General features: G+C 33.6%; 2 protein-coding genes across 2 annotated transcripts; one reads left to right on the forward strand and one right to left on the reverse strand.

Annotated features, from left to right (window-relative positions):
• The first annotated feature begins 5,181 nt into the window (after window positions 1-5,181).
• LOC131859297 (MLO-like protein 2) lies at window positions 5,182-10,116 on the forward strand. The gene is made up of 15 exons (XM_059212889.1): window positions 5,182-5,310; window positions 5,622-5,679; window positions 5,761-6,023; window positions 6,106-6,204; window positions 6,371-6,431; window positions 6,561-6,649; window positions 6,746-6,820; window positions 6,909-6,997; window positions 7,127-7,176; window positions 7,263-7,303; window positions 8,501-8,674; window positions 8,759-8,788; window positions 8,912-8,979; window positions 9,545-9,609; window positions 9,692-10,116. The coding sequence occupies exons 1-15, from the start codon at window positions 5,182-5,184 to the stop codon at window positions 10,114-10,116; spliced, it is 1,716 nt and encodes a 571-aa protein (XP_059068872.1).
• Window positions 10,117-13,464: 3,348 nt separating this feature from the next.
• LOC131859298 (uncharacterized) lies at window positions 13,465-13,899 on the reverse strand. Its single transcript, XM_059212890.1, has one exon. The coding sequence runs from the start codon at window positions 13,897-13,899 to the stop codon at window positions 13,465-13,467; it is 435 nt and encodes a 144-aa protein (XP_059068873.1).
• Window positions 13,900-20,510: the final 6,611 nt, after the last annotated feature.

A 20,510-nucleotide genomic window follows, 5' to 3' on the forward strand; every position in this document is an offset into this window, starting at 1 on the left:
TAGAGTCCAAAGCTCTGATACCAATTATTAGTTAAGATGAGAGGGGGGGGGTGAATCATAAAAACTCACAATACAATATATTTATCAGATTCAACCTCGGTAGCCTCTACTGATATGCAACTATGACTGTAAATCGTTCAAACTCATAAACAGAAATGCTTAAGACATCATAACACATTCAACACTAGATTTAACGTGGAAACCCAAATACGGAAAAACCACTGTGGGATTTCGGACCCACTAAGAAATATACCCTTCTAGAGTATGCTCGGTTAAAAGCTAATCCAGTTACAGATTACAAACACATTGCTAGATGTGACCCGGTTAAGGGATTTCCCTCAGACTTGTTAGAGTCTTGCACTTTGTTAGAAGTGACCTTGTCAAAGGATTTCAAACACTCATTTAGAATGTTACCTTGCTAGAGGGTTTACAAATAAGACTGTTAAGTCCACTCGGTCAAGAGATTTCCTGTTACTTACAAAATAAACAACAGTAATAAAATATATCTGCAACTTCACATCTGAAATGCTAAAGCAGATTCTATTTGCTCAAAACAATCTTGTCATATGACTTATCTTGTCCCTTGTTGGGCTTGCTAGGCTTCTCAATCTATTCTTTAATCAAATCTTCAAGCTTCCGTGCTCGGTAAACATTACTGTAGCATCATTGTGCATACATTTGCCCACATACATTGTTCAACAACAATGTCTTATTTATAAACAATTTCTAACCGCTTAATCTCCTTGATCACATTTCCCATGATCAATCTTAGCCATCAGATCTTCAAACTTGACTAGGTTCATTGTATCCTTCGATCTGAAAACGTTTTACCTTGCCTTGGAACTTGCATTCCTTCCTTGGAACTTGTGCTAGGTTATTGCGGTTCAATCTGTGCTATAGATCTTCCTCTTGATTTTCCATGTCATCAATCCTCAATAGACTTCTCGCACGACATTCCAATCAACCATACATCTCCAGCTCATTAGCATCCTTCATTAAATAATGCTTTTATTCATCCAATGCGATCTATAATAATTCGATTGTTACTCGGTAAATACTGAACTTCACTCGGTATACATTCTGCCTTCTTTAACCAATATCGATAACCTTAGGGTTTACCAACTAGGTACCTTAGGGTTTACCGACTAGGTTCTTTTCTCGGTGACATAGTACAGTATTAAACTTATAATCAACAACATATGTAGGATATCAAAACAATCAAAACAACATGATCTCATCATTGTCTAACTTGGTAATAGTTGCCCATTGAATAACTTATTATTCCCCTTCATTATCACATTCTTTCTGTGTCACTTACCAACCTCTTAATACTCATCAAAACATACTTCTCGAGATATGGCAGCATCATACTGAATCAGAAAATCAATTTCTTGACATCAATGACAAAATAATATTATTAGGACAGTAATCATCCTTTCACAGTTATATCAATAATATCCAACAACCTTCTCAATATCCTTGCAGAAATGCCAACAATCTCCCTTTGTGAAAATGCTAACAGCTCCCCACAGTCCCCTTCCCAAAGGAAAGGAAACCACGTGGTTTACACGTGGTGGGGCCCGTGGGTTTCCCAAGGGAGGGGAACTTTAAATTATATTAAAGTTTATTTTATTTTATTTTATTTATTTTATTTTGTTATAAATTTTTAAAATATATTAAACATTTTAATATATATATATATATATATATATATATATATATGTATATATATATATATATATATATATATATATATATATATATATATATATATATATATATATATATATATATATATATATATTGTTTTGTATTTTTTTTAATATGGTTCAGGAAGTACCTTATTTGGGAAAAGGATAAAATGATAAATTTTATTTGGAAATTTTTTAAAATAAAATATATTTATTATTTGGTAAATTTTAAATAGTATATTATTTAAGAATATATTAATTGAGAAATTAAATGATAATAGGCTATCTGGAAATGTCAGAAATGAAATAATATAGTATTTGAGTAATTAGAAAATGGAATATTATATCATTGGGTATTTTGAAAATTTAAATTATACTATTGGAAATTAAGTAATGTATCGTTTGGAAAATTGGTAAGTAAATGATATTTTCATTTAGTAAAATAAATTGTTTAATTCATATTTTTCTGTATTGGGAAATAGGCAAAATTGTACTATTGCAATTGTGGTATTGAATTTATCTTGTAATGCTGATTTTTCTGTTATTGTATTTTGAAAACTTAGATCCTTTAGAAAACTGAATTGATTGTTGTGTGTAAACAATAGGAAAGAAGATTGTCTTTTTGCAATCTATGCCTATGCATGTTTAATTTTTTGTATTCACATTTGCTTAAGAAATGGTAATTCTTTGATTTTGTTTTATTGGACACTGTCGTATGATTGATTTGGGTACCTGCTTGTGTCCTTGATCTCGAGTTTTGACTGTTGTCTTGTGATGGTGTTGTATCTGGTCATGCCCTTTATGCGGGTGTTGAATGTTGATATGTTGTTGTCCATAGTTGGTTAGGTCTCTAGTTAGAGTACCATTAGTCAATGCACCTCGTATGAAGTCTTCTTTGACCAAGTGGGTATCCTTACCGTATTGAACTCTGTTTGCTTGACCTTGTGTATTCCTTGGTTTAGGAATTTGTTTGAGTATAGTTTAGTGTCATTTGGGAAAGTGGCTTTTGATTGGGGATCGTGCCCAAAGTGGTTGTTGGGTAACCCATCGGAAGTGTGTCTAATAAGTGATAGCCTAATAGCATATTAGAGAGTTAGTTAATGAATCACTTAGTAAGTTAATTGTGCCTCATGTATGGGATGAGTGCTAGTACAGACTCGACATATAGTGAGAAGGTCTGAAATGGCAAACCATCATCCTTGTCTTCACGAAAGGATGTGTGGGTCCACATGGGGCTTGGATGGGCTGAAGGTTTGGAATAGGTTGGCTAGGGTAACCCAGTGGATGGGGTCGAAACCTATGAAGACTTGCCATGGTAACCATACTAGGTTATGTGATGACACTTCTCCCCTATGTTCGCTAGTGTGTTGTTGTGTTGTCTTGATAGGAGCACTGTTGTGAAGTCATCCTGATGTCTATGCCCTTGTGAGAACCTGATATCCATGTTAGACCATGGGATTCTTATGATGGGGTGAGAAGACTTAGTTTCATGGATGCTCCAGTTGATCTTTTGTAATTGCTTCTTATTATGTTCAGTTGGATCCTTTCTTATTTAGGGATCATTCATGTATTTATTTGACCGATGTGGTCGTATGTATTTTTGGTTATGTTTTCCTTGATGGTAGGATTGTAAATGATGTGACCTTATGTATTCTTCTCTATTATTTAATTATCAGAGGGGTCTTGCAGTTGAGCAGACTCGTAGATGTAGCCCTCTAGGGGTGAACTCCAATATCATTTCGGTGTTATGTGATGTTTATGTTTCTTTTTTAATTTAGCATGTATGGATGGCATTAAGTTAGATTGTATAATGTGGATTAGAGGAAGGTAATCCTAAATGCATGTATATAGCCATCTTATTTAATGTAGTAATTGGATCATGAAAGAATGTAGATTAGAATAATGGAATATATTCAGTTATGGATAATGAGATTAAGTATGCATGAAAAGTATTCATTAGTTTATGATGAAATTTAAGTACGTTATGAAATTAGATGCATGACTTAAGATATAATGAAAGTTTGAACGTAATTTATGGTTAAATTTTATTGGATGAACCTTAATCATGTCATCTATACTTTTAACCTCAATGGATGAACCTTATCATGTTATCTATACTTTTATCTTACCGAAAGAAATTTATCCTTGTTTAAAGTATTATCTTGTCACTAAGTTAATCGGCTTAATTGGATTAATTAGCATGAGTTGAGTTTAATGTTGAATTAAGTAATCACGTTGGGAAACTCTTTAGGTGTTATTAAGTTTTTGTTGTGTAATCTGAACTTTGATAGCTCATTTTATCATCGTGTTGTGTTTAATTTTTAAAAAAAAATTATTTGCACTCTATTCTTGTGTTTTAGCTTAATCCCTTCAGGGTTTCTTGGTGGGGCATTACATGTTTGAATAAAATATATCAACAAGCTTTCGAAGGAATACAAATGATAAAGGGGTTACACAAATTTTTAATAAAGAAGGCATGTCAAAGTCCTTTGATACATGTACAAAGGGGCCAGGCCTTATGTATAAAGACTGTTCGTATATACAAATTTGGAGATTATGCACAATTTGAAGAGGCTTGATTAAAGCTAGAAATGTGCAAGTGAAGGCTAGTGAGTTAATTAGTTTAACTCCCTAATTAAAAATCGGGAGAGTTTGCATGAAAAATATTATACAACCCTACCAAAGTCCAAATGAAGCAAAATAAATATCCTTATAGCGATTCCTTCAATCTATTTGTAACAAGTGAAAGAAAATATAGAAATGTTGAATTCTCGAGATGGAGAGAATATTCTTGTAGCATTTTAAATGGAAACATTGATGCAAGTTGAAATTTGATTTGATCGCCCACTAGAAAAAAAGAAATATTAACTCAAAGATTTGATTTCATTTACATTCTATTTCCGAACTTGTTTTCCAACAAGATTTATCGCGTAAGAAACAAATTTAATGATGTAAAACAAATTTCTGATCAAAACCCCACACCAAATATAACCTATCAACTAATAACACATTAATATAAAAATTGAATATCCATGATTCTAGATAAATGGATCAAAGGTATTAAAAAGTGCTTTGCAAACCTGATATTTATAGGCATTGAAATGTCAAATGCAAAAAAATACAAGCTGGATTGTCCACTTTAATTTCCTTGCACGAGCGTGAAAATATGGCCGAAGCCTCTTTTCTCTTTGTGCCTCATCAAACTATTCAAACCCCATGACTCGTCAAACTTCGAAGATTCTAGATAGCCTACTGGATCAAGAAAATTGACTCTGACTCTGACTCTAAAACTGGATTATATGGAACACAAAATAACTTTGTCTCACTACCAAAATAATTTTCTTAACCAAAGTTAACTTTAACTCTAGAACTGGATTATATGGATCACAAAATAACTTGTGAAAGAGCATTATATATTACTTAAAAACATACAATAAAAGCACATAATTGTTATACTGAATCAAACGAAAATTGAAATAATTATTTCCTCATGACAGGTGGGGGCAACGCAGATTCTCGTTCCTTAGAACAAACACCCACCTGGGCTGTGGCAATTGTTTGCTTGGGCTTTGTACTTATTTCAATACTGATTGAACAAGCTATTCATTTCCTTTCCAAGGTATTCTTTAGATTAGATTATTATTATTATTTTGTTTCTGGCTTTTGCTGTATAAAATTTTGTTTGTAAAATTTTGTTTCATGATCTATCTGAAGATAAGAAATATGTAACTGTAAGAGAAAAATGACAGATCATAGAATGCAGTGACTTAAGAAACACTGAAATATATTCTTTCTTTTATTTACCTGCAATTATATTTTAAACCTGTTGCATGTTTGGATTGAATTTGGAAGTTTTTGCATATGTTGCATGCAATTCTGTTGCATGTTTGGATTGAATTTGGAAGTTTTTTCTGTGTGTTTGGAATGCAGTGGCTCAAGAAACGCAAAAAGAAATCCCTGGGCAAAGCATTAGATAAGATCAAAGAAGGTGAAAATTTTGCTGACGTCATAATCAATCTCATTTCTTTGAAAAAAACTTGAGCTTGATTCTTCTGGTTTGTATATGCAGAATTGATGCTGTTGGGATTTATCTCCCTTCTGCTTACTGTTGGGCAGAGACCAATTTCAGAGATTTGTATATCAAAGGGCTTAGGAGATTCATTTCTTCCCTGCTCAAAGGAGAAGGTTTTAGCAGAGACTGTTTTTGACCAGATTGGAAAGTTTTTAATACCTGGGCAGCATCGTAAGCTTCTATTCTTAGAAGCTTCTGAAACATCATTAAGGCGTAACTTGGCCACAGAGGAGCCAGTGACTGGTCATTGTGCAAAAAAAGTAAGTATTTATGCTTAGTATTCATAGAATTTGTAATGGAAATGGATTTAAGTGTTTTTTTTCCTGTGTTATTTTGATGCAGGGGAAGGTTCCTCTGATATCACGAGATGGACTCCATCAACTGCACATTAGGATGGGGAAAGGTGTGAGTTGTGGACATATGATTTCCACAGTTCATCATGTTTGTTGTGTATAGTTTCTGTAAATTTATTTCTGCGATCTGATACCAGAAACTATCCACAACAAAAATATGAATGGTTAAACTTTCTTGTCATTATTGTTTTATGTAAAAGAAAATTATAGAAGATGTAAAGTATAGAGGATTGATTAGAAGGTGATATGCGCAGGTGAAGAAATGGAAATCATGGGAGGAAGAGACTAAAACGTTGGATTATGAAGTTTCAAATGGTGAGTCTATTTTAGTTTTTTTCTCTCATGAAGAAAATTAGTTTGTTCTAAAATGCCAAAAAAAATTGACTTGTTATAGATCATCCTTCTACTTGGAAAGTAATTAGATGTGCAATTGTTGTGTTGTAGAGCCTTCAAGGTTCAGAATTAGTCGTGGAACTACTTTTGGTAGGAGGCATTTGAGCTTTTGGTCGACAACACCAATTCTTACCTGGATTGTAAGTAAACTCAACAATTAAAATATTTTTTCTTTATTTTAAATTTAATCTCACTGCAATTTTTATATACTAAAGTCTTAACTCTTGGATTTGCAGGTGTGCTTTTTTAGACAATTTGTGAGATCTGTACCCAAAGTGGATTACTTAACATTGCGCCATGGCTTTATACTTGTAAGATTTCTGATGAGGCCAGGCGTTTGAAGTTTTATATTGTATAGTTACCAAGAGACTATAATTATGCATACGTTTTATTTTGCAGGCTCACTTTGCTCCACACAGTAAATTTGATTTTCAAAGATATATAAAGAGATCTTTAGACAATGACTTTAGCATTGTTGTATCTATTAGGTATGTTTCATAACTATAGTTCAACAATAGTTCATAACTATAGTTCAACAATAGTGACAACATGGTTTAGATCTTCTTTCTCCCTAATTTAGAACTTATTGCTTGAACAATTTATGTTATTGTGTGCAGTTCGCATCTATGGTTTTATGCCATCTTATTTTTACTTCTCAACAAACATGGTAAATCTAATCATCCTTCTATTCATTTGTGTGTGTTTACTTCTAATTATTTAACATGCTAATAGACATTGAATTTAACTGTGCAGGATGGTTCACCTTCTTTTGGTTGTCTTTTATTCCATTGATTGTAAGTGAACACAACACTCATCTTCATTTAGATAAATAAATAAATATTATTCAATTAATAAATAAATGAAAATTAGATAATTAATTTGATAGATAAAAATTTATTTAATCAATTATAAAGAAAATAGTGCTTGAAGTTTCTTTAGTCATGAAAAATTTCAAATGCAATAAATACAAGCATGAAAATATGGCTGACTCCTCTTGTCTTTTGTGGGTGCTAGGATTTGATAGGGGCATTGGTGATTCTCTTTCTAGACGCTAATGTCTAGCTAGGGAATATTGACCTTCTATGGGCACTAGAGTTTAACTAGGTGCTAGTGACCTTTTGTAAACATTCATGTCATATGCTTGCATGATCCTATAACTTTTAGGAATTACTTGTCATTATTCTTACTTCTCCATGGTTCTTGTAAAATCTAAATATGTAGGAAATGAAATCAGGTTGTATGGTTAAAAGGCCACCTGTAAAAGGCCCTACATACCCAATTTCACATTCATATATGACAATAACTTGGTGTGGAAACACTAGTGTATAGACTTGATAATGGTTCAAGTGGAATTCTCAAATGCTTATTAGTGTGGTAGTGGTGTGCATAGTGCAGTGGAAGGAAGACATGTGATAAAAAGTCAAGTTGTGCTGATGTGAAGTTTTTGGTAATGGGTGAGGTCTTGTAGAAAAATAGTATTGGATGAGTAGATAAAAGGATTGTATAAGTATGCCATTGAGAGCTAACATATTTGAAGTGCAAGCATACCTAAAATAATTTTATAGTAGAGTGTATGAGAAACTAAATGTAATTTTATAAGAGTACTTTAGACGAGTTAGTCATTAAAAAAAATTAATAAAATGCGTTGGGATTTCTAATTGACTGTTTGATCATAAATTTAGGCTCACATTTGTGTGAAATAGTAGCACATGTAACAGAAGGGTGCTAATGTTAAGGTGTCAAGGGTGCTAGTGTTAAGGAGAACACTGCATTATAGACACATTATAACAAAACTTGAGAGTAGAATGATTATATTGAATGGTTTGGTAAATTTATGAATTCTCTTAGATTAAAATAATAGACAAAACAAAATGAATCTTTCTTTATGAATCTTAATCTTGTTTACGAAAGACAAACACTAAAATGATGTATAACAGAATGAATAATGTGAAATATATAATAGAAAGGCTTAAAATATTTTTGTTTTTCAGATTCTTCTAATAGTGGGTACAAAGCTGCAAGTTATAATAACAAAAATGGCGTTAGATATCCAAGATAGAAATCCTGTTGTGCAAGGAGCTCCAGTGGTGAAGCCCAATGATCAACTATTTTGGTTTGGTCGACCCCAGATCATTCTCTATCTCATTCATTTTACCTTATTTCAGGTTAGAGATTCTTCAATGAAAACATTCTTTTGTTTTATCTTTACATGCATCACAAATTATAATCATACAATATTTATTTTGCAGAGCGCTTTCCAAATAGCTTTTTTCTTTTGGGCATGGGTAAGGAAGAAACATCTCCATCCAAGCATATTCATACCTATTTTAGTTAGTCTTGGCTTCCTAGAATTTTCTCTATCTTAACAAACTATGTACATTCATATGTTATGACTGGTGCAGTATGAATATGGTCTGAAATCCCGCTTCCATAAAGGGGTGCAAGATATTGTGGTTAGAATAAGCTTGGGGTAAGTTCATTTGACAATTTAAATTGCTTTTAAAAAGGGTATATTCCTTTAAGGAAAATGTTAAAAATAAAAATTGAAGCATAAATTTTTAGGATTCTATTAAGACCCACTATCATCATGAATGATGAAACACATGTAATATTTAAAAAACTTCTGACTGTTTAGAAAATGTTTGTTTAATATTATCAAATTTTTATAATCTATGCAATTATCTTTGTTGTTTCTGATTTGATTGTGTATCACTTTTTTTAACATCAACATTTTGGATCACACTCTGTGATCTATCATTTAGATTAGAGAAAGTTACAGGAGATGTTCATGAACATCTCATGTACCTTTCTTTAATCTAACTCTCTTTCATTCTGATGAACATCTCTTGTAACTCTCTTGTAGCTTTCTTTGATATTAATAATGGATCATAGAATATAATATGAAACATTGATGTTAAAAAAGTGATACACAATCAAATCTAAAAAACAAAAAACAAAATGTATATAATTTCCAATATTATACTTACTGCTTGAGCCACAATATTCTTGACTCAAAATCCATTGTTAATTAGTAGGGTTGCAGTTCAAATACTGTGTAGCTATGTAACTCTCCCTCTCTATGCTCTTGTTACACAGGTATGTATAAAGATAAAAATACATTTGATTTCTTCTCTCTTCAATACCATCGTAAAATGAAATGTGATATTTGTGATTTTAATTAGGGACAAACATGAAAACAACCATATTTGATGAAAGAATAGCTATAGCTTCGAAGAAGTGGCACCAGAGAGCTAAGAAGAACCTTAGACAGAAAAGGCATGAAGATCTATCAAGCAGGGGAACCACTCCAACTGAAGGATCTTCTCCACTCAATCTTCTTCACAAGTACATAAGTGCAGGCGACATAGAAATTGCCCAAAGTTTAGAACAATATGAATATGATGTTGATCAGGATGCTACCTCTCCTTCTTACCATCCTCACCACAATCCTGACAGTTCAAAGGAAGAAATACATGGGGACACAAAAGATTTTGAAATAAATGGGTCTGACATCAGCTTTGCTCATTTACAAAAGGAAAATATAAAAGGTATTACTTTTATCCCTACTTCTTACATGGAGACTCATCCAAGCAAGGAGGACAATTAGCAGGAAAATACACAAAAACAACAATATTCCACAAAGTAGAAAACAATCTGTGAAGATGATTATTTGTGGTCATAGCAATTTGTAAGATTTTCTTGGCTCCTGCAAATACGCATAAAGAGATGCCATTTTATGTAATCTTTTTATCCTATCAAAATATAAAATTAAATAGAGTTGATCAATAATATTATAGTTTTTTTTCAATCATCTCTATCTTGCTGTGAACAGTGAGTACATAAATCTTTTCTTTTTTAACATTTTTACATGGAAATTCAACTCTGTTAGTTTAATTTTTCAATCATCTTTATCTTGCTATTAGTTGTTGTTGTGAATAGTGAATAGATAAATTCTTTTTTTTTAACATTTTTATATGGAAATTCAATTTTGTTAGTTGTATTCAACATATTTGAAGATTGAGTAGGATTGCCTGGTAAAATAGACATCTGATCCAATGTAGGGTTGGAATATTGCAGAAATGGGACATTTGTCTTTCAATTTATCCCATATGTTATAGCAATTAGTTGTGGAGGATAGGAATGGGTAATTTATTATTCTCTGCAGGGCTATTGGCCATTCTTGCTTTGTAATTATCATTTATGTTTAATAAATTTTTACCCCTTTTGTTAAAAAAAAAAATCTGCTCTTTGAACTTTATTAATAATTATATTAGTAATTCTTATAAATGTATTGTTTAAACTAGTAGTAACAATGGAATCAAACTCTTAAATCAATCCAAACTAAATATTTCTAATAAGACATACATACCTTGCCCCTACCTACTAGAATGAGAGAAACCTATGACTATATTGAAAAAAAAAAAAAATTAGAAAATTCTCCACTTGTCTTCCATTCCACTCCCAAATTCATAGTATTGAATGCATTTGTTCTCTCAACAATGATGTTCATGCTTCAAGACATTACTTCACTTAGATAAATAAGTAAATAAATGTTATTTAACTAATTAGTGGGCCAAAAATAGATAATTAATTTGATAGTTAAAAACTTATTCAATCAATTATAAAAAATAAGCATATTATTAATTGTTTTACCATTGATTTTATGTAAATTAATTATTTTTTTCAATACAAATATTATAGAAAAAAAAATCAAATTATTAGATGAAATAATTTTAAAAAATCTATACAACAAAAATACTTTTTCATTAAAAAACCAAAATAACACATTTATGAATCTGATTCACAAGTGTGTGAATACGTTGAATGGGCAGCCACTGGGTACCATTAAATAGTATTTAGTCATAGTAGGAAGAGTCTAAGTCTGAGTAGGCCTTTTTACTCTCTTTATTTCTTCTCACATTCCCTAGATTGCCTTTGAATTTATCTCATATGTTGAAGTAATAAGTTGTGAAAGATAAGACTACATAATTGGTTGCACTTTATTGGACCACTAACCATCTTTGTTTTGTAATTTTCTTATATCATTAATAAATTTAAAATCTTTTTATTAAAAAAAAACAAACAGACCAATAATTTTAGATAAATGCAAAAAATATATTATTAGGGGCTTGAAGTTTCTTTAGTGGCATCCATAGGCATAAAAAATGTCCAATGGAATAAATACAAACTTGAAAACTTGACTGGCCCTTTTGTCTTTTGTGCATCTTAGTCCATGATTCCAAAGACTCTGACTTATTGTATATTTAACCCCAAGACTCTGACTTATTGTATATTTAACTTATTGTCTTTTATAAATAAAATCCTATGGGTGACACTACCATGCATCAAGGCTTAATGGTTCTTATTTATGACCACCTCAAGCCTAACCAAATAGGCCGCCCGTAGCCTTCTATTTCTGATTCTAAGGAGGATGGGTCAGACTCTATTTTTTCTTTGGATGAGGGTTCTAACAGTGATCCAACGAGCGAGTCTGAGGAGAGTATGGATGACTTAGAAGTTGAAGTAGGTAAGAAGAGGAAACATTTGAAAACCAAGCCTTCCTCCTCAAAGGGCAAGAAATCCAAAGGCAAAATTCTCCAGATAAGCTCCTCCTCTTCGAAGGAGGTTTCTAAAGATTCAGAGAAGGCGAAATCCCATGGTTCTCTGAAAAAGAAAACTAAAGTCCATACTCAGACTAGAAACAAACAAAAGAGAAAGGATGAGAATGTGAAGGAGCTAGAGGAACATAAGCAGAAAAAGATTTCGGAAGTTGACCAGATCTTGGAGGAGGTGACCACTGGAGAAGTTCATAGGGCTGAAGATAAAGCTACTTTTGGTGACACCCCAAATAAGGAACAGGACAACTCCGATAAAATAGATCCCTCCTCAAACCCTCCTCCTGAGGGTATGAAAGGTTTTATGGACACCATGGAATGGTTAATCACCAGTTACAAGAAAGCTGTGGATGACACCAAGAAGCTCAGCCACAGAATCTAGATTCTGGAAACTATCAACACTAGTGAAGGGAAGACTATGGCAGATTATATGGCGGATTTGACAAATACTGTTGCTAAAGCTGAAAATATAAGAGACTCATTCAACCTCGGATTCGAGCAAATCGAGAAAGACCTGCTGGAGAGGAAAGAAAATACTAATGCTATGGATCAAACTATGTCAGGAACTGTCAGTAAAGTCAACAAAATTGAGGAATGTCTCAAAAGTATTGCAGAGCAAAGCTTAAACATTCTGAAGGTCTCTACTAGCAATACCAAAACTCTCATCAGCAAATTGGATGAGGAGAAGGACACCCTGGAAATTGACCCTGACACTGAAGGCACTAGAGATGTTCAAGGACCCAGAACAAGAACCAGAGGTAAAAAGAAGGAGAAGAAGCCTAATAAGGACCCGGAGGAACTCAAAGCTATCGCGGCCACTTATGACTAGTTGGTGATTAAGGCGGAGGACCTCCTGAAGACTCTTTAACTGTGCAGTGTTTTCCTGGTTTTTGTTGTTTTGTTGTTTCTATCTTTGGTTGTCCTTTTTGTTTATTGGCTTTATTGCCAGTTGTTTTGTAAGTTGTTTTTTATGATCTAGATACTCTATGATAATATATCTTAATCTCCTATGTTAAAGGTTTCAGGTCATGAAAACCTGTTTTTCTTATTAATCAAAACTTAAAGTTTCTTGGTTGTTTGATTTCGTGCAGTCTTTCGAACTTCACATTTTTATAATAATTTAACATTATTCAAAGAAAATATAGTGAAATAAAGAAATTTAATTAGATATTTGCTAATTTATTAAGTAAACTAAATAATAAATTAGACATAATTTTAATAAAAATAATTATTTAATTTTGAACTTTTAAAATAAAGGAGGGGTTAAAATTTATTCAAAGCAGAAGAAGTACAAAGCAAGGGCATCAAACAACCCTATCAAGATCCAATAAGTGATCTAACTAATGAGACAAATCTAGGGGTAATTGACCCTTATCCACGATATACCAATTATGCATGTGCTCAGAAGTCCATTTGGTGAGACAATCGGCAACACCATTCCACTCCCTAGGGATATGCTTGAAAGAAACAAAAACCAAAGAATCACACAAATGAAGAATCTGGTTAACAACCAAACTTAACTGCCAGCTAACATCTGTAGAATGTTGTTGAGTCAACAAATTCACGACCACCTGAGAATCTGATTCGCAAATGAGTGTACTCCAGCCAAGATCACAAGCACGCTCCACAACAAATAAAATGGCGAGAGCCTCCATCAAATTATTAGTGTGACAACCTTTACAAATAGAAAACAAAAAATGAATGGTCCCCAAGCTATCTCTACCAATGCCGCCAATACCAGCAGGACTAGGGTTTCCCCGAGAAGACCCGTCCATGTTAATTTTTAGAATGCCTTGTTGAGGAGGACACCACCTCCCCACCTGATTTATCATCCGAAGAGGGTGTTTACATTTATTTATCATGTATTAGCATTGTGGAGGAGGAAGATGGAGCCAGTTGTAGTAACTAACATCACCTTGATCCACAACCTTAGACAAATCACATTTTGCAGAAATAGTTTCTCCCAAAGAGTAGAGAATTTTCCACCACAAGGGGTGGGTCCCCAACAACACATCTTGAAAAATATGATGATTTCTCTCCAACCATAAATGCCAAATAATAAAAGAAGGGCCAAGAGGCCAAGAAACTTGAAGAAAAGAAGTTTTGGCCGAGCCCTTCCTCCAACAAGCAAAAAACTTGGCCAAAGAAGAGACATGCCAACATGATTGGCTCCACAACTCCCACCAAAAGTTCCAAATGTGTCTAGTATAGGAACATTGAAAGAATAGATGAGAGACACTCTCTTCACTATTACAACACAACACACACATCGAGGGGTCCTGAAAACCAAGCTTATATAAATTATCCTAGGTGAGGCATCGGTTGTCGACTACCAGCCACATGAAAAAATTACACTTTTACCAAGAGAACTTATACCAAACTTGCTTCCACCAAGGGACCTGAATGTCCCCAAAAGTCTGCTACACCAACTCAACATAGCCAGTAGAAACAAAAAAATTTCCAGATAAATCATTACTTTCCCAAGCCAAAACATCATTCCCCACCAAGGTGGTGCACTCACGAGACTCAATAATTTGAGCCAGTTCTTTTCTATCTTCCGCATAACCTCCAAGCAGCCATTCAAAAGGATTTTTCCAATGAAAACGAGCCACCAGCCCACCATTATGAGAAATCTTATAATAATCAACAGTATCCTAACCAGCAGCAGTAAACATATCAGAAAGGGATTGAGGATGAGGATGAGTAGAAAGGACAGGAGGATGGCCATCCCCTGAATCCAACCAAAAAAGAGCTTGAGACCCCATATGAGAGATCCAAAAGAGCCCATTCTTAACTAATTGAGCCCCTAGCTTCAAATTATTCCAGATCATAGAACCACGACCCTCCACAGGAAAGCGAGGAACATCAAACACATTAACATTTGGAAGATACTTATGGACGAGAATATGAGCCCAAAGTTGATTCTGACTAGTGCACCAGCGCCAATATAACTTAGCAGCAAGAGCTTTCCCATTTAAAATAGCAAAATGTAAACCAAGTCCACCCTCATTCTTAGGCTTGCACACAGTGTCCCGCTTAACAAGGCTCCATTTAGCAGTTGGCAAATTAGCACTCCAAAGAAATTGCCTAGAGAGGGTATCAAATTCCTTTAGAAAATACATGGGAGCAGCTTGAACTTTTATTAATATATATTATTTTTCAAATTATTATTGATTTTAGAGTTTGTAATTTTTATTTTTGTTACAATGTAATATTGTTTAATAAAAAATTTAAAAATAAGTTTTAATTATTTAATAATATTATTTGTGGTCATAGTAAGTTGTAATATTTTGTTGGATCCTGCAGATAGACATTAGATGTTATTTTATGTAATTTATTTATCCAATCAAAATATAAAATTAAACAAAATTGATCAATAAAATTATAGCTCTTTTTTTTTCAATCGCCTATCTATTTTGCTATTAGTTGTTTTTATGAATAGTGCTCATACATGAACCATGTTTTTTTTATTGGATAAAGAAGACATAAATTACAAGAAAATCACAAAGATCCTTGTTGCTCATGTAGCTAAACATCAAAGTACAATAAATAATAATAACTGGAACTGAAGGTCTCCTACAAACTATAATTTACAATTTCTAAGAAACAAGAGGTTGCATTATATTACCAAATTTGAAGCAGCAAGATGCTATAGTTACAAGTACAAAGAAGCAAAATGCTATAGTTACAAGTACAAAGCAAGAAGATGCTACATAGAAGCAACATAAAAAATTTTGATTACACAAAACAACAATAATAGGAAGTGAAAATGAGTAGCAACATCATCTCCTTACTTGAAGGAATAAGAAGTGAGGATCTAGGAACCTCAGTCAAACTCAATAGGCATATGCACTATTGTCACCAAGCCTGACAATTGGCACTATCTTTAGAATTAGATTGCTGCAATTATCTTGAAACTTCTTAATTTGAACTTGAATGTTGCGTAAGGCATCCATATAGTTTGAGTTTTACTAAGAATATTTTGTAGAACATTAGTATAAAGGGTCAAACTCAAACAAATCATCTAAATTTAAACTAGAAGGGGAAAAAAAGACTAAGAAAAGAGAAAAGATAGCCAAGTCTCTAAACCTCAAGATGAAATAGTAATGACTTGTCTTAGATTTTGGGTAATGACATTATGGGGAAAGGAAAGCCTAAGAAGTGCGGTTTTCCAAGACCACACTTGATGGAAGAGAGTACAAAAACAAAAAAACATGTTTAATAGTCTCTCTTTTGGAGCAAAAGGGTTAAACTAGAGGTGGGAAAATGAAGTAGAGGCACTCACCAATTGGTATCTTGATGTGAAGAAATTTTTTGGAGCATTTGGGATGGAAATTCAACTTCGTTAATAGTTTAAATCTATTCTTTCAACTCTATTAATAATTGTTATAAATGTGTTAATTATTTTAATCTATTATATATCAACTCTATTAGTAATTCTTATGTGTCCTTTAAGCTGGTTATAACAATTGAATCAAACTTGCATATCCTAAAACATATTGGGTATAAGGAGTTCATAAATATTCCTTTCTTTCTCTTCTCCTTGTTGTGCCATAACATTAATAGCAGGGTGTCTCCTCCCCTTCATCAAGGATTGATGTATGTCTTTTATAAGCATGAATTTGCCAAGAGTTAGCATGGTAACTAATTGTTGGCCATGAATCCTAACATACCAACAACCTAGTTAAAATTAAATTGCTCAAAAGCACTCCCTACCCCCCGAAAAAACCCTATTCTTCTAGCAAGAAAAAATGCAAAACTAGCAAAAATCCCCTTATGCTAGATCATGATGTTGAACTACTCAAACTAACCATGGTGAAGTGCAATAGTTTTGTTGCTAAGATAGGCTACCCTAAGATTAGAAAGTTGAATTTAAATCCCCTAACCCCAAGAGCCAAGTTATAGATGTTAATGACCAGGAATCTAGGATTTATGTGAGGAAGAGCATAGGTTGCATGGTTCTACTAAGAAAGATTCAAGCCCAAGAGATAGATGGTCGACCAAACTCAAGGAAAAGGAAAAAGAACAAGAACAATGGAAGTTTGAGAAAAGTTATGATACCTCATCAAAGGAGATATACCTTCTAAAGGAAGCGGAAAATATAGAAGGTTTTGAGTATAAGGGAATTAGTGGACATGAGGCAAATTTTGAAGATGAGGGGGGGGAGAAAATGTCATTTTTTATTCTAATAAAGATGTTGAGGAAATTCAATCCAACTAGGATTATGATAATTATGAAGATAAAGGGGAAGACACAGTAAAATTGTAAATGCAGGTAATTGATGAGGATGGGAACAAGAATGAGAAACTGACCTTAGTAATCTCAAAACGTAGGTGGTTAACATGCAGGTGAGGCTCAAAGACATGGAGACTAGGGTAGATGAATTCAAGGTGGTAAAAACCTTGAATAATTCAGGGCTCATCTTTGACCCCAAAGATAAGGATAAATGATGTTGTTCCTGGTTAGAAGTGGTTGGAGGCCTATTAATCTACTTTTTGTTTCTAGTATTGTTGGATATAGTTTGGCTAGGATTTTAAGACTTTTTGGATATAGTTTGGCTAGGATATAGTTATCTGCTACTATCAATACTAGAGTTAAGCTTGTTATGTTTTTGGTTCATTAAGAGATCATGTCTTTCTAGTTTCTTTGAGCTTCTTCTTTTTGTTTATGCTTCTTATGATGCATCGAGCTTTTCTTGTATTGAGATTTGGCAATTCTACCAAAAAAAATTGATCTAAAAAATTCACCAAAAAAACTAATATTTTTGTTTAAAAAAAGGAAATATTTGCCAGTTAAAATAATTATTAATTTTTAAACAATTATAAATTTGCCAAGATTTTATACAATTTTTCAAGAGGGGGTTTCTTAAAGTTATCACTGACTGTGGACTATTTGGGTAGGTTAAGTCAAGTCAAGGGGTAAAAAATTATCTTTGGCTTCTTATTTTATTTTTAGTTTCTTTGTATATTGATATTAATTCTTGTGTGATTTGGGTTTAACACATTGTGTAGAGGTGAAATATTTAATTCCTATGTATGTTGTACAAATTTGTTCATCTTCTCATGGAGCTATCATTTGTGCTCAATTATATTAGATTGGGGGGACTAATGGAGAATATGTAGCGAGTTAATTTTGCATCTATAGGAGCAAGGGTTAAATTGTATTCCAATGGAATGTTGAAATTATGTGAACCGGTAGTATGAAGACATGATGACATTGTATGTTGTCATTGATATCAATATGCTGAAGAGTGAACCGGTATATTGAAGTTTGCAATTGGCAAGAGAACCGATGTGATTGTGAACCAGTATATGTGCTAAAGTGAAGAGACATGATTGTGAACAGGTATATGTGCTAAAGTGAAGTGGTATGCTGGTGAACCAGTATGTTGGTATGGGAACCGGTACATGAAAGCTTTGTATGACTAGTGGCTGGTAGTCTCAACTTCAGGGTTTCCGGTTGATGTGTTCCAAGCCTATGTGACTCAACCGATGACATTGTGTGATGAGTTAGCATTGTAACGAAGAAAAGATCGTGTTGCCACATCAGCCTTGTGCACGTGAAGGATCTTGCATGAAGGAGATTGCTCCTATCTACCTCAGGAATGTGCAAAGTCTGTAAATGGTGAAAACATGTGATGGGTTATTAGTCGCCATGAATGCGGTGGAGAACGAATGATGGAGAATGTCTTGAGATTAGTTCGAGACTATTGCATTTAATGCATTATGCTCAACAGTCAGGATTGAACCGTTTGAATCGCTTAATCTTAAAATTTTAGGGTTTAGGGCTTATGCTACCGACCTATCTGTTTCTTATAAGGTTGATGTTGTGTTTCTTTCTAAGGTTGTTGCAAATGTTGTGTGTGTATCTAAGTGCAGAGATATGCGATTCTTGCCAGACTGGATAAGAGGATTGATACCTGCAGAGTGTGAGTGTACAAGGAGAGGAGGAACTAAAGTGGATCTGCATTGGCATTAAGTGTTGTTACCAGATCATTGTAATACCTATTGATCTCTAACCACCTCGACAGTTGGAAAATCCCTTAATAGGGTAGCTTTAACCAGCTTGTTGTAAATCCTTTAACAGGGTGATTCAAATTCATTGAGTTCTTGAAATCCTCTAACAAGGTAACCTCTAACAGGGTTTAACCCTTAACTGGGTATTTAGCCATCCCTTAACCGGGTGATCCCTAGTAGGATCGGTTCCTAATAGAACCTATTGTAATAAGTCTTTAACTGGACTAGGCTCCTAACAAAGCGGACTTCTAAAGAGTTCAAAGAACAGCTTGTGGGTATTCATCCCCACTATGGTTTTTCCTAGTTGGGTTTCCACGTGAAAAAAATCAGTGTGACATGTGTGGTTTTTTTTTTTTATGTGATGGTTTAGTGATTTATGTCTGAAGGTAAATCATGTTGAAGTAGTTGTTATTATATTTCTGATGATAGATTACCTGTTCATGTATAAGGGTAAAATGGAAGTATGGTACTAGGTTAAGTGGAAAGCTAAGTGATTAACCAGTTAATGCTTGTCATAGTCATTCTTAGCTTTACCGATTGTACTCTGTTTCAGACCGGAGTTACTATTTGCCAGTGATTTGTAGTGTTTACTGTCTAACTAGTTTTATGAAAGTGTTTTTATCTGTACTGATTCACCGCCCCCTCTCAGTACCAGTTTGGTACTAACTGTTCATCATTGAGTTATCAATTGGTATCACAGCAATCCTCCAGGTCCTTTGTGTTATAAGCTTAACCGCTTGGGGAAAAGATCCTATTTCTAATGATGAAGAGGGAAGGTCCAAAGTTCAATAGAGATAATTTCAAAATATGGAAAGATAGAATGAAGATATACATCAGAAGCATGGGTACTCAACACTAGAGCTATGTTGAGAATGCTTATGTTGCCCCTACCGGTACTCTCACCGATGACCAAAAGAGAGAGATGCAGGAGAATGGACAAGTCATGGAAGCCCTAATTAGTAGTTTATCTAACATTGAGTTTATTGATGTCCAAGATAAAGTAAATCCCAAAGAAGTATGGGATACTCTTAAAAATATCTATGGCGGAGATGAGCATGTAAAATAGGCTAAAGAAGAAATCCTTAGGGGTAAGTTTGAAGACATGCAGATGGTTGAAGGAGAGACCATTCAACAATATGGAATAAGAATCAAAACCGTTGTTGGAGACATCAAGAGTGCAGGAGGCAAAATAGAAGACTCCACTGTTGTAAGAAAAGTTTTGAGATCCTTATTACCAGTCTATGCAATAAGGGTTGCAGCTATTCAGGAGTTGAGGTCAATAGACAAGACTAAGGTATCCCTAGACTCCATCATTGCAAAGTTGACTGCTTATGAGTTAAATAGTTTTGATGGTAGTGTGCTAAAGACTG

Source organism: Cryptomeria japonica, chromosome 10, assembly GCF_030272615.1.
Source record: "Cryptomeria japonica chromosome 10, Sugi_1.0, whole genome shotgun sequence".
NCBI lineage: Eukaryota > Viridiplantae > Streptophyta > Pinopsida > Cupressales > Cupressaceae > Cryptomeria > Cryptomeria japonica.

Coding starts and splice junctions, on each gene's coding strand:
- LOC131859297 (XM_059212889.1), top strand. CDS start 5,182: ATGACAGGTGGGGGCAACGCAGATTCTCGTTCCTTAGAACAAACACCC. Junction 6,821..6,908: donor TGCGCCATGGCTTTATACTT/GTAAGATTTCTG, acceptor TTTATTTTGCAG/GCTCACTTTGCTCCACACAG. Junction 9,610..9,691: donor TGCTCTTGTTACACAGGTAT/GTATAAAGATAA, acceptor GATTTTAATTAG/GGACAAACATGAAAACAACC.
- LOC131859298 (XM_059212890.1), bottom strand. CDS start 13,899: ATGGACGGGTCTTCTCGGGGAAACCCTAGTCCTGCTGGTATTGGCGGC.